The 14,251-nt window shown below is 29.4% G+C and overlaps 2 protein-coding genes across 2 annotated transcripts; one reads left to right on the forward strand and one right to left on the reverse strand.

Moving 5' to 3' along the window:
- The first annotated feature begins 1,627 nt into the window (after positions 1-1,627).
- Positions 1,628-6,534, forward strand: LOC101259087 (COP9 signalosome complex subunit 6a). The gene is made up of 9 exons (XM_004248273.5): positions 1,628-2,040; positions 2,346-2,434; positions 4,271-4,364; positions 4,655-4,716; positions 4,820-4,898; positions 5,041-5,133; positions 5,485-5,585; positions 5,868-5,923; positions 6,290-6,534. Exons 1-9 carry the CDS (start codon positions 1,755-1,757, stop codon positions 6,369-6,371), a joined length of 942 nt encoding a protein of 313 aa, XP_004248321.2. The 5' UTR covers positions 1,628-1,754; the 3' UTR covers positions 6,372-6,534.
- Positions 6,535-7,704: 1,170 nt separating this feature from the next.
- Positions 7,705-10,746, reverse strand: LOC101250931 (putative 4-hydroxy-4-methyl-2-oxoglutarate aldolase 3). Its single transcript, XM_004248332.5, has 2 exons — positions 10,537-10,746; positions 7,705-8,418 (listed from the first exon to the last, which is right to left on the reverse strand). The coding sequence occupies exon 2, from the start codon at positions 8,410-8,412 to the stop codon at positions 7,912-7,914; it is 501 nt and encodes a 166-aa protein (XP_004248380.1). The 5' UTR covers positions 8,413-8,418; positions 10,537-10,746; the 3' UTR covers positions 7,705-7,911.
- Positions 10,747-14,251: the final 3,505 nt, after the last annotated feature.

A 14,251-nucleotide genomic window follows, 5' to 3' on the forward strand; every position in this document is an offset into this window, starting at 1 on the left:
CCAGTGTCATGTACGTTACTTGATATTTATTGCAACGAAGATTTAATTGACTTGTAATACAAACTTATGGTTGTTTCTAAAACTTATAGGTATAAATCATATTTTTCTAAAAAAAGTGAAATATGTTTCTCAAATACTATGATCAAACACATGGTGAAATTTCAGACAAATTTTCACCCAACTAATATTTTCTAAGAATATTTAAAAATTTATGATCAAACGTTAACTCAACAATTTTCTTTTAAATATATAAAAAAATTACTAGATATAAATATGAATGATCACGATTTTGATAAAAATCAAATCAAGTTAATCAAATAAAATATAGAAATGATTGAATCATTCTGATAAACTATATACATATGTAAGAAGTATATCCGTATATATTCTTTAATATATATATACTAGAAATTATTTATGAAAGTAAAAACTTCAAAATGGTCACTAGCTTACGAGTAAAAATGGATGTTTGAGTGAAGATCAAATTATTTATTTCATTGGTTTCATTACGTACGTGGGTATGTATGGAGCTTTATTATAAAAAATTGAGTGGTTAAAGTTCTAAAATGTTAGTCGTTTTAATTATAATTTTTTTGAATAATTAATTATCAAATTAAATCGAATAATTATATGTAACAATCAAACTGATAAATGTATATCGTATTTTATTTTGATTTTAAAATTCAATTAAATTTTGATCAATAACCGACTAGATTCGACTCGCAAATATCGCCACCTATAAATAGCCGTTGTTATTAGGACTTAAAAGGATTCGTTTATATTGCACTCCTCATGTCCTCCATATCTTAATTCTCCTTCGTTTATTTTTTAACAGAAATCATATCATTTTATTTATGACAATTAAAAGAAATCGTGATTTAGAATCATGTCGTAAAATCAAAACATTCATAAATGTTATTGACAACTATGAACTGCATTTTACGTATAACATTGACATGTTGTTTGATTTGTATTTTAAAAATGTATATAACTAATGCATATATATAAGTTTCATATTTTATATATATATATATATATATAACAAATTTTGGCATGAAAGATACAAAAAAAACTTCATAACTAACTCATGTATTATATAATATATATATAACTCTCATTAACTATTAAACAACCTATTAAGCAGATATTGAATAGGTAGTTAGAATTATATATGTATAGAGATAATTATAAATATTTATTATATTATCTTTTATATATATCAGTTATGTAAAATTTAATTATTTTATTTTCCATCATATATAAAATAGAGTCTGCATCATAATTTTTATGTGCATTTATTACATTAATTTATAAATTATAATTCAAATAACATACTAAAAATATATATAAATAACTTACTTTTTAATAAAATAAATATCATACATCATCTTTACTTATATTTTGGAATGTTCACATTAATTAAACATGATGTAATTATAAAATCACATATTATTTTGATTGTTTTAATTTGTGTATTGTTGAGCCAGTCTATAAATTTAATTACTTATAAAAATGAGGAAAATAGTTAAAAATATTTCTTAATTTTATTTTTACGATTAAAAGTAAATTATTTTTACCTTTTATCGTTATTAAACTTTATAAATATTTCTTTTTTAAATGGAAAATCAAATTAATTAAAATTCCCGATTTTATTTATACTTGCTTTTAAAGGGTTGTTAGTGTCAATTTTTTGTACTATCGACCGTCTAAGAATATAAAAAGAAAGAGAACGAAGAGAAAATTGTAGTACTACAATGGCGTCTTCATCCAGCAGCGGCTTAACCTTCAAGCTCCACCCGCTCGTTTTACTCAACATATCCGATCACTACACTCGGGTCAAATCTCAGGCTACCGGTGCTGATGCCGGTGCCGGTTCCAGCGCCACCGCCGATTCCCCTCCGGCACCGCCTAGGGTATTTGGTTGCGTCATCGGTGTACAGAGAGGCCGAACAGTTGAGATCTTCAACAGCTTCGAACTTCTTTATGATCCATCTACTCACTCACTTGACCGTGCCTTCCTTGAGAAGAAACAGGAGCTCTGTTAGTTTATTCTTTCCTTAAATGCTATGATTCTATACAAGGAGAATTAGGTGGAGTTTTGATGATTTCTTTGATTGCATAAACATTTTTTTGCAAAACATTGTTTAAATTTTCTATTAAAGCTGTGCTTGGATGGTATATTCTCATTGTTTTCGTCGTCCAATGGTGATGTTTGAGATTAAACAGTAATATATGGGCGGAAAATCGCTCTAACAAAGTGATGTTAGATTTTTTACACTCCACCTAGGTTTCCTTGGATTTTTTGGTGATATAATTGATATACTAATGTCTGCAATTTTGAGCAGATAAGAAGGTGTTTCCTAATTTCTATATATTGGGATGGTATTCAACTGGTAGTGATGCTCAGGAATCAGATATGAACATTCACAGAGCTGTGAGTTCTTTTTCTTTGCTTGAAGGAGTGCTTATTAAATGCATTGGTTTGATCTAGATATGGAATTTATTTTCTTATTTAGATGTTACATTTGTGGTAGTGAAGTGAAATAATATAGTAATAGTTGTATGGGGCAAATTTGGATCTATTGGAAATAGTGAATCACACTATGACACATGGTGAGACCTAATATACGAAAGACCGTCTACAGACGATACGGGGATAACCGAGAAGACTCTCTTCGGTATGTCACAAGAAGCCTTGGACACCTGCTCAAGCAGGATGTCTCACAGCCCGGCATCTGAGAGAAGCCTCACCTGGAAACAATCACCCTACACATGGAAGCAGTCATAATTAACCTCGGTTACCCAACAATCATTCTCAAGTTGTGTGCCCACATGTCCCAATCGCATTCAAGTGAGGCATCTGAGCATAGGGTAAAAAATGACGCTTTTTAGGAGGCTATGTTTGTAAATTAGAAGAATTTATGTATCTTAGACATGGGCATGCTATGACTTAGTTGTTAGTTTTGTTTGTATTAGGTCAAGTGAAGTTGCAGAAATTGAGAATAGGATTTGAATTTGGACACTACAGTACACACGCTGATACTTCATAAAATACCTGTAAAAGATAAAGTATCAAACTGTGCATATATTTGATAAGTCAGTCTTAGGGTAAGATATCAATAGCACGCTGAGGAAAATATACTGACACCTATATAACTGGAAAAGTTATAGGCTTCCTGGAGATGCATGTGAGATGCCATAGCATCACACTTTGTAGGAGTTTCTTCTTGGCTGATGGTACTCTAGCCACTTGGTAAGTGCAAGGTCTAGTGTTTGAATGTTCTTTCGAGGGTGTGTGTGTGTGTGACTATTAGTGTATCAAAAGAAAAAAACTCTAAGGTCTATTGCGGCTTTAAGGGCAGTGCGCAAATAAAACGTGGTCTTTCATGAAAAAATGGCACAAAGGAGAGAAACAAATATGTATGTTTAGTGTAAGACTAATTACTTATAAGCATGAATATCAGATATATGAACAAAGACATTGAAAATAATTTCAATAAAGCGAAACATCAATTGTTTATTGTCATCTCTTCAGAGAAGGTTCATTGGCAAGGAACGTATGTCTTAGAACCTTGATGCCGACACTGAAGTACACATTAAACGAGCCGAAATGCTCAACATGTTTTGAGCCTCACTTCAGGGCTTAAGCGCGCATTTGATTACACTGGTGACTATGATGATCTTAATGATCATATAGAAATGTATCGAGGGTGTGAGGTACAAATAACCATGTGAATGAAAAGCAATCAAGGAGTAACTGAGGCAACCCTACCCACAACTCTGGAAAAAACTGAAAATATTGAAGCAACATATATAATCCAAGATCCATACCAGGGGCATAAACTGGCTTGGCACTCAACAGACTGAAGAGTATTGTGTGTGCAGACTGTGCATTGGAGAATGAGTCACATGTGTGCTGTATGCATTCTTACAAAATGAATGCTATAAGCTAATTCAAATTGCATTTTGTAACAGTATTCTCCTTGAGATTTTTTGACTTCTTTGATGTATACTTGTTCTTTGGGTGATACTAGCTGCCTATAATCTAGTGACTAGGTCCAGGCTTGTGAATTGTGACATCGCATTAGTTTAAATTGTTATAACATCTACTTTTCTAGAATGTGTTGAGAATGGCATCTAGGCCCATGATTCAAGTACAACTTTATTCTGCCCTCTTGATGAATAATCTACATTTGCTTTTCCTATAGAGCATTGTTTTTTCCCTTCAGTTTTTGTCAAGGCATAACAATAGCATATTTTGTTGTATCAGTTGATGTATATCAATGAAAGCCCTTTGTACGTTCTTCTCAATCCTTCTATCAACCATGCACAGAAGGACTTGCCAATCAGTATCTATGAAAGCGGTGTGTATATATTATTTGTCATATTACTGATCCTCTGTCATATTACTTCTTTATCTCCTTTCTGGGTGAAAGATAACATATTTTATACAGAGTCTTCCACCACGGCCCTCATTATTGTTCTAACCATTTCTCAAATTATCTTGGGGTTTATGCCTTGTGAAACAGTGATTCATAAACTTTGCAGAAATTCCAATTAGAATATCTTCTTGTGTCCGCTTTTAAAGTTACCGATACAATGAGAATTTACTAATTTCTTTTTGGGTTTTGAAACTATATATTGATACTCAAAGAGTTGCACATCATTGATGGCATCCCACAGCTTATTTTTGTCCAAGCAAGCTACACAATAGAGGTATCTCCTTATTCATTTGTCATATCATTTTTTCCACAAACTACAAAGTCTTTGGAACATCTAACAAATTTTTCCTCACTTGCAATACCTGACTGCTTGCTAGACCGTTGAAGCTGAACGGATATCTGTTGATCATGTTGCACATCTTAAACCATCTGATGGAGGCTCTGCCGCAACTCAGTGTGAGCACCTTTAACTTCATTTATCTTTGCAAAGCTCAAGCTTTGGTTAATGCTTATACAAAGTAGAATGATCTTACTGTTGCCCTAACTTTTTTAGTGGCATGGTTTGTCTATTATTTATTTATTAATTCTATTTGTGCAGTGGCTGCGCACCTTACAGGCACACATAGTGCCATCAAGATGCTGAACAGCAGAATTAGAGTGCTACATCATTATCTTCTTGCTATGCAAAAAGGTATCCAGTTTTGACTAGAAACTGAAGCTATATTCTACTTGATTGTCGAAGAAGTTCCTTATTGTGGAGAAGATGCTTTTAAATTTACTTGGTGATACTGACCAAGAAATATAGTTTCAGATAAAATCTAGATACAAGTTTAACATATATATTTTGCATCTGAAAGTTTAAGATGCTTAGATAGCGTCATGAACTATCCAGACCAAGCAAAATGTATCTTTACTTGAAATTGCTCTCGAGAATGTTAGTCTCAAAAACTTTTTCGCCAAAATTAATATGGAAATGGAAGAGAACATCTTTTCATGGTGCAGTAGCTCTAGAGTTCTAATGTCTTCCCTGTTGTGAGTGTAGGTGAAATTCCCTGTGAGAATTCATTGCTCAGGCAGGTCTCCAGTCTTTTAAGAAGATTGCCAACAATTGAGTCGGAGAAATTTCGAGATGATTTCTTGATGGTAGGTTTTCTTTGACCTTGTTATGGAGTTGACATGGTTATATTAATGTAGCCTATTTAGTGTTCTTTTTTTTTTACTTTGGAAGTGGAAATGTTTCTTTATATGCCGAATATTTTAAAAAAGTTTTCTAAGAAGACCTTCATCAGCTTCAAATAGTTTTATGTAACGGCAGTGTTGAGTGGAAACTGCTCACTAGAAATTTGCATATTTGTTCTAGGTGTGCCAATCAGCTTTTGCCACTTACTGATTGTATTTTCTTATTTGCTCTTTTCTTGTGTGCAGGAATATAATGACACATTGTTAGTTAGTTACCTGGCCATGTTCACCAACTGCTCTAGGTATGATGTCTAAGGCTTCTTGCACTAATGCTTTTGAGATTTGTATAAGTAGTTAACTCTTCTTCCCCTAATTCTCCTTTTCATTTTTCATTGTTAAAGAAATGTCCAATATGATTGTGTAGATAATAAAGTTCAGATAATAATGGTTTTTTCCGAAGTCTCATTAAGTCTAAGTGGGAATGCCAGATAAAATTGAGGTGTCCTATGAATTTGGTTAAGATATCATGTATAAGCTTAGTGCAGCCTAAGATGGTAGGAGTTTTGTAAGTTATATTTATTGACAAGCCGGAGAAACAATTCCCTATTTTTTGTTTGCTTGAATCCTGTTTATTAAGAGCTAATGTTTTTTTATTTTCTTCGTTGCAGTACAATGAACGAGTTGGTTGACAAATTCAATACTGCATATGAACGGCATAGTAGTAGGGGCGGGAGAACTTCTTTCATCTGAAAGTTGATTATATCTCCAGTATTGCCTTTTTGTACTATTTATTTCCTTCAGTTGTTACAGCATCGGTGAGTTTAGGTATCCCATTCATGAGGATATAGGAATCATTTAGTAGCTTCATTTTTCTTTTGCTTGTCCTTAATGTTAGCCTGCCCATCTTCTTTGATTCTTGTGTTGCTATCATAGATATGTAGAAAAGAGCAGATGTTTTTGCCTTTTTGGTCAGAGAAGCTTTTAATTAAACACTTTCATTTTCTTGCTTCCTTCTCTGCAGTAGTAATTTTATCTGAGGATTATTCCATTTGTCATAATTTAGTAAAGAATTCGAAAGAACTGTGTTGTGAGTTACCAAAAAATTGTGATGAGTCAGTGTTGATCCATTAACTTTTACTATGTGTCTTGTATTTGCCTTTTGTTTACCTTTCGACTTAGAGATATTAGTCAAAAATTACATTTTAAGTATTGCTGTTTTGTGAGTTTTCTACTTGGATTATTAAATGTTTTTGCGTTTTCTATATGAACTATTACTCATTATCCATCAAAAAACACCTTAATTAGTGTCAAATGACACTCAATGCGGCTAATTACAGAAATTAGTTGAGAAAACGCACATGAAATGTCATTTTTTTTTAGAATTTCCATCCGAACTATAAAGTATTTTTGTACTCACTAATTCTTTGTTAAAACATATGTTGAAATTAATGACTTTGACTCTCGTATAGACGAATTTTATGGGTACGTTAAATTATTACGTGCTTTTTGGTAATTACGACCAAATTTGAGGTGTGTTCTGATAAATAATTAATGATAGTTGGGATAAAAGATGCAAACACTTGATAGTCTAGATATAAAACTCAAAACTTATAATCAAACAATGATCTCGTACAGGCTTTTTATGTTTAAAAATAGTGTCAATTGGCACTCAACGCGGCTAATTACAGAAATTAGTTGATTTTTTTAAAAAAATAAAAAGAGATAATGGTGAGAAAATGCACATGAAATGTCATTTTTTTGAGAATTTCTATCTGAACTATAAAGTTTTTTTTTAACTCACTAATTCTTTATTAAAACACATGTTGAAATTAATGACTCGACTCTCATATAGATGAATTTTATGGATATGTTAAACTGTTACGTGCTTTTGGGTGATTATGATCAAGTTTGAGGTGTGTTTTGATAAATAATTAATGATAGTTGGGATAAAAGATGCAAACACTTAATAGTCTAGATATAAAACTCAAAACTTATAATCGAACAATTATCTCGTTAATCCATGAATATCCAGCTTAGTAGCTAGGCAGACAACAGAAATAATTCAAATTTACCCTCGAAACAATAAAAAAATAGGTTCTTTTATTTGGTACAAAAGCACAAGAGAGTCATGAAAATAGTAACTGGTACATCCTTATTACATTGTACTGAATATAACAAATACATCTTTTCAAACAAACACAACACAGTCCAAGAATTTTTTGACTCCCTTTGATCACAAATCTAAAAGACACACACAGAGATGGTGCAGATAACTTCATGGTTCTCAAAATTAGATCGATAATTCAGTTTTTGATACGAGAATGCCATCACTATCTGCATATAACCACTCTCCTTCGCGAATCATCATGCCTCCAATGTAAATAGGAACATGCTTTTCGCCCTGTCCTTTCTTGTTTGATTTCTGAGGGTGTGATGCCAATGCACGAACACCTATATCACAACCGTTAATCTCATCTACATCACGAATACATCCATTAACTAAAATACCTGCCCAGCCCATATTCTGGGCTAGTTGTCCCAAGTTTCCTCCGACTAAAGCACATCGCATACTCCCTCCACCATCTATCACAAGAACTCTTCCTTCACCTCTAGTTTCGAGTAGCTCCCTAACCAACACATTGTCCTCGAATACCTTAAGGGTGGTAATGGGGCCTGAAAAAGCGCGGCATTGACCATATATCTTGAAAACTGGTGGCAAAACTCGTAGATCACCATTTGACAGATGCCCTGCATTCACATCACACACTTCTGCTGTTGCCAAGGACGCCATGTAAAACTGTAAACGTTAGCAACTGAATCAGTTCATTTTCTTCCCCCACGCAGCCATTATCAATCATATGCCAGTAAAATATATAGAGATTTATGTAATATAGACTACAGAATGAGATGGTTAAGGATGATGATATTTTGCATCGTTTTTACCTATCATGTTTCATGTGGCCTGCCTGAAAATCTCCGGGGACATAACGGTTGCATTTCTATGTATGTATTACGGATCAAATGACACAACATATATTTGAAATTTTCAATCGAATTGATGTTAATCCTATCTTAAGTTGTCACAGCTTGAAGAACAAAGGTCAAAAGGATGAATCAGAATGAACAGAATTCTTAGAACTAAAGTTATATCTTCATTACAAATGTGTAAAAATCTACTAGATAGGCCTTGTAGGAGCCAGAAAGACGTTGAGACCGTGCATAAACTCTTCATGTAAATCAACTACGCGAAGACAGAACCCACAAATATGTATTAAACCAGTAAGGCGAAAGCACAAATCCAGAATAAGAAGGCAGTACATATGATTGAAAAGATTGAACTTCATGATGAAAATTGTATCTCGAATCAAGGTTCTACCATAAGATCAGCTTCCTATTCCCTAAAATCCTTCGAAATTGCATGACATACATACTCAGAAATCAGAATGATGTGAAAAAAACTTATATAGAACTGTCACAATCCATAAAACAACAACAACCAATAATAAGATTGTCTAAGTCATCAACTGAAACGAATTACTGAATAACTTAGAAGGATAGATATGGCTACGCGCTATGGATAGTCCAATACTGAATGTAATGAAATGGTTGATAATATCTATAGGTTCTCCGTGAGAACTACATTTGATTAATACGTTCAACGCAAGATTCATACGAGAAATAACATCAAGAAATCTAATTTCTGTTGGCATTCTGCAAGATATAACTCTCAGCATTCACAATATAGGGATTGGATACTCTTATCTTACTGTTATACTAGCAATATATTAGTTCACCAAGCAAGAAATGTTACAATATCAAATGTCTATACAAGAAAACTACCATTAAAGAGACACTCCAATGACATTTAAGCAAGCAGATTGAGAACAACAACAAAAACAAAAACAGATAAGAACACTGCACTTTTTCCCAGAAGCAACAAAACATGCAGATAAAAGTATGACCTAGGGTCAATGAAGCAAGTTGAGAATCGTAAGTTTTCATATTTAGATTCTAGCAATACTAGTTGATCTTTTTTCTCCATATGTTCAAGACTAGATGAACAAAGTTATCCGTCTATGTTGCTCAGACTCTAAAAGAATTGTCATACCTGTGCACCGAATCCTTAAAAAATTACACTACTTTCGAAATATCCAATATCATCCACAAACATATTTGAAGAGTCCGAGCAAAATGGTTATCCAGTACGTATGTTGGTGGGAGGCAGGGGAGGAGCTAGAGTGCAATTGACATGTTTGGTCGAGCTCAATAGCTTTTGTTCAAACTCTATACTCATCTTTAAAAGTCCACTAAATATGTTTTGAGATAATTCTTTTTTTCTTTGAGACGACAAAATCCACAAAATATGTACAAATATTAATTTAAAACTTAGTAACTTGAGAAAATTAAAATCCCGAATTTAACAACAACAACATATCCAACATAATTTCACTAGAAGTGAATATTGAGAAGGTTAAGATATAAGCAGACTTAACACTATTTCATGAAAATAAAAAAAAAAGACTGTTTCGAAACTCATAAACTTTAAATCACGATACCATAATCGTAAGAAAAGTAACACAATTCTGCAGTTGTACTCATTAAAATTGACTTCACTGACTAAAGTTATAGCCTAATAACCACAAAGTACAAATTGATTACGATTTCTAACATAATAACTATTAGTTGAGTAACCATACGAGAAATCAATCAGTTACAATTCAGAGACCTCCAATCCCATTAAAACACACAAAGATGGAATTTTTCTTTATAACTAAATAAAATTATGAGTGTGTGAAGCTAATTTCATATTTTCCTAGCCTCAACCCAAATTTGGGTCCAAATTCACAAAACCAAAAAATCAAAACTCATAAACAAAACAGATAAAATCAACACCCATATAAATAAAAAAATTTACCTTTTTTTATGAACTTTTAATGGAATTCAAGAATGAAGCTTTTGATGTTGAAATTGTAAATTTCGAAGTAGATCTAATTTATATATTATATATAAATAAAATCCAGCATCACTGTTTATTGATTCATACAGTGACGATGGACCTCTCTCATATCTTTTTGGTTTTTGTGCCACTCATCAACAATTTTTAATTGGTCACTGTATAATTTATAGTATATTATCGTCTATTTTGACCTTATAAAAAAGTTTTAAAATAATTAAAAATATATTAAATATATAAAAATATTTTAAATATATCAAGTAGAGAGTTAAAATTAAAATATTATAGCACCTGATAAAAAGTTTTAAAAATAATTTATTTTTTATTTTTTATAATTTAAAATTAAAAATATATTAAATATATAAAAATATTTTAAATATATCAAGTAGAGAGTTAAAATTAAAATATTACTAAAATAGAAATAATTATTCTTTTTTTATGTAATTTCATATATAAAAAATCTGAATTATTAATTGATGAAAGAGGAAAATATAAAATAATAATTCAAATGCAATTTGATACTCATAATTATATTATATAATAACTATAATGATGGAAGATATGAGGTGGTGACTTTTATTGGAATTTCAAATATAATTTGAAAATTTGGTTAATTATTACCAAATTATTATTAATATTTTTCATTATTATATGATTTTCTCCCCTATTTAAGAGTTATAATTATATAAGATATTCGGTCTAATAATAATTGTATAACACAATAAATAATAAGGGTTCTATTATTCTGTTTATCCATTTTTATCTATCATGCTATGTTTTTCAATAATTAACTTTTTAAGAGTTTTTTATTTATTTATTAAAAAACTCGTAAAGCATATAATGTTAACAATATTAATTTTAATTAAAGATGCATGAACATAAAAATAACACAAAAAATACAATATTAATTTCGACTCTTTTCAAATCACCAAATAATTTTTCTCTTATTCTCTTTCTAATTTGATATGAATTTGAAATATGAATTTTATAATAGTTTTTTTTTTCAAATAATTTTTCCTTAGTCGCCTTCTAATTTAATATAATTTCCATAAATAGGCTGATTCTTTATTTAAAAGATTTTTTTTGCCATTTAGACACTTATTATTCTCTTTACGCATAGTTTTGTAGTACAACTTTTATTAAATTAAAATTTAAATATTAAGTTAGCAATACTTTCAAGTATCATTTTTTCCTGTTAAATTCGTTTTTTAAATAATATAGTCACAAAAATGCATATCTTAATCTAGAAAAAGATTTTATCTCAGTATAACTCGAAAATGATAAGAGTAAAATTCATTTGAATAAATGCTCATGCAATTGTGTTGAAGTTTCCTAATGTGTTGTTTTATTTTATAAATGTTTTTTGTTTTTGTTTTGAGCTTCGTAGGCTTCTTTATTTTGTCCACAAATGTTCTTATTTTTTGGATATTAATATAATAAAATTTGATTAAGAAAAGAAAAGGGAACTAATTGGAGTTGTGTCGAAGTTTCCTAATGTGTTATTTTGTTTGTGATGTTTTTCCCACTATTTGTTTGGCTCAAATTTTTCTAAAAATATTTGACTATTTTAAAAAATATAATTTATATTCATAAGTTTTAATTTTTTTTTGAAATATCTATAAATTTATATTATCATTTTATAATGAATATGTTCTGTTAAAAATAACTTTAATGCGTAATTGATAACAATCAACAACAATAAAATAACAATATAGACAAAACAATACATTAATCGCATACTTAAACTTGTCAAACAGTTCTCAAATTATTCATTTTTCTCAATTTTATCACTCAAATTAGAATCCAAACATTTTCAGAAGAGATAGAAACAAATATTAGTTCAAATTAATAAATGATGAGTATTGTTTTAGTTACTAACAACTTGAACACTATAACTTATTTTTAACTTATTGTTTTATTAAATTAAAATTTGATTAATAAATATTGTACTTTTTAAAATTGCTTTGTGATTATATATTATTCGATTTTATAATTTTATTATTTATTTGGTAAAATTACATAAATGATTGAGATAATTTTAATAATTTTACAACTTAAGAATTTTTAATACTTATAAAAAAATATATACAATATAAAAAGTCTAAATTGCATATCCAAACAAAATAAAACTTCAACTTCAACTCAAAATTTCTTATTTCAACGAAATAACCACATGCTTCAATTTTTTTTTTTCTAAAACAACTTTTTATTGAAAAAAAAATAGAAGCACAATTTATATCAATTTTATTCTTTCCAAATCTTACCTGTAGTTTCAACTTCCGAATAAATTACTTTAGCTTTAAGGTACGTTCACTATGGAGCAAAATAAATTATATTTATTTATTTATTGTTGCAAGTATATTTACATAGTGAGATAAACGCTTACCATCGAGATTTATAATGAAACGGATAGAGTTTCTTTATTTTTAATTATAAGTTTTTTGAATTCGAATTTAAAATAAAATTAAAAACACTCTTGATATAGTGTGTTTTTCCTTTTAATTAGCTCATATATATAATACAAATTAAAATTAATCAAATTTATTTATTTTTAATATCTCGATATATCAACAATTGAAATCCTTGATTATGTATAATCCTCAAGTATTGTAGTTAATACATTCAAGATGTAGACGAGATTAATGATTGTAACAAATAAAGTGTGTAATAATTAGTGTATGTTTTAATACCAAAATTAAGCAGCTTGATACTTCAAATTTTTCTATCAATTGTATTAATTTTATAGCGTTATTCTCTTAAACAAATCGCAATTAACCTATTAATCTATTCACTTAGATTACGTTATCATTTTGTAACCTTCACTTTTAAATAACAATCATTAATCTATTAATGCTTCAAACTTCAAAGCAACGTTGTTTAATTTAATACCTAATTTCAAAAAAATAAATTGAGAATAATAAGATATAACAACACCATTAATGATTGATCAATCAATTAACTATAATCATTGCATAATTGAATAAAAACAAATAGAAAAACGACTCAATTATATAAAAAAAAACATTAAAAAAATTTATCTAACACAAGATTCTATCCAAATTCTAGATAAAAAAATTAGTTATTCATAAAAGTATGTGAATATTGAGTTAATAAATTCTGTATAATAATAAAAGAAACATTTTAAGTGTTTATAACAGTTAATTATATGAATTTTTAATGTTATTATTATAAAGAAAATTACACTAGAATTGTTTATTATTTAGATGTCAAATAACTTTTTTAACTCAAATTTTCAATTTCATGAAGAAACTTTTTTAACTATAAAGTTTTAATTATATACTACTCTAATTTCTCCCCCAAATAACTCCATTTTCAAAAGAATTTAAAAGTTGATATCTTAATTTTCATCACTTTTATTTTCTTCTTTTAAATTTATTTTGATATCTATTATTTGAATCGATAGTTTTTCAGAAATAATTTTTCTATTCTACGAGATAGAGATAAAATCTACATATATCATATGTCATCAATCTCTACTTGAGAAATTATATATAGTATTATGAAACTATATAAATTTAGAAAAAGAACAAAGTAGGTAGTAAAGAAAAAACTTCTTATTCAAAATTAACAGATCTTATTTACAATGAATAAAAACCTCTTTATTTATAGAAAAAATGTAACTTAATTTTCAAATAGAATTTCTGACCATATCCTA

The sequence above is a fragment of the Solanum lycopersicum genome, chromosome 10 (assembly GCF_036512215.1).
Source record: "Solanum lycopersicum chromosome 10, SLM_r2.1".
NCBI classification, from domain to species: Eukaryota; Viridiplantae; Streptophyta; class Magnoliopsida; order Solanales; family Solanaceae; genus Solanum; species Solanum lycopersicum.

What these genes read in the sequence shown, in the direction of transcription:
- LOC101259087 (XM_004248273.5), top strand. Translation starts at nt 1,755, where the DNA reads ATGGCGTCTTCATCCAGCAGCGGCTTAACCTTCAAGCTCCACCCGCTC. An exon ending in AAGCAAGCTACACAATAGAG is followed by an intron (nt 4,717 to 4,819) that starts GTATCTCCTTAT and finishes ACTGCTTGCTAG; the next exon opens with ACCGTTGAAGCTGAACGGAT. An exon ending in ATGTTCACCAACTGCTCTAG is followed by an intron (nt 5,924 to 6,289) that starts GTATGATGTCTA and finishes TCTTCGTTGCAG; the next exon opens with TACAATGAACGAGTTGGTTG.
- LOC101250931 (XM_004248332.5), bottom strand. Translation starts at nt 8,412, where the DNA reads ATGGCGTCCTTGGCAACAGCAGAAGTGTGTGATGTGAATGCAGGGCAT.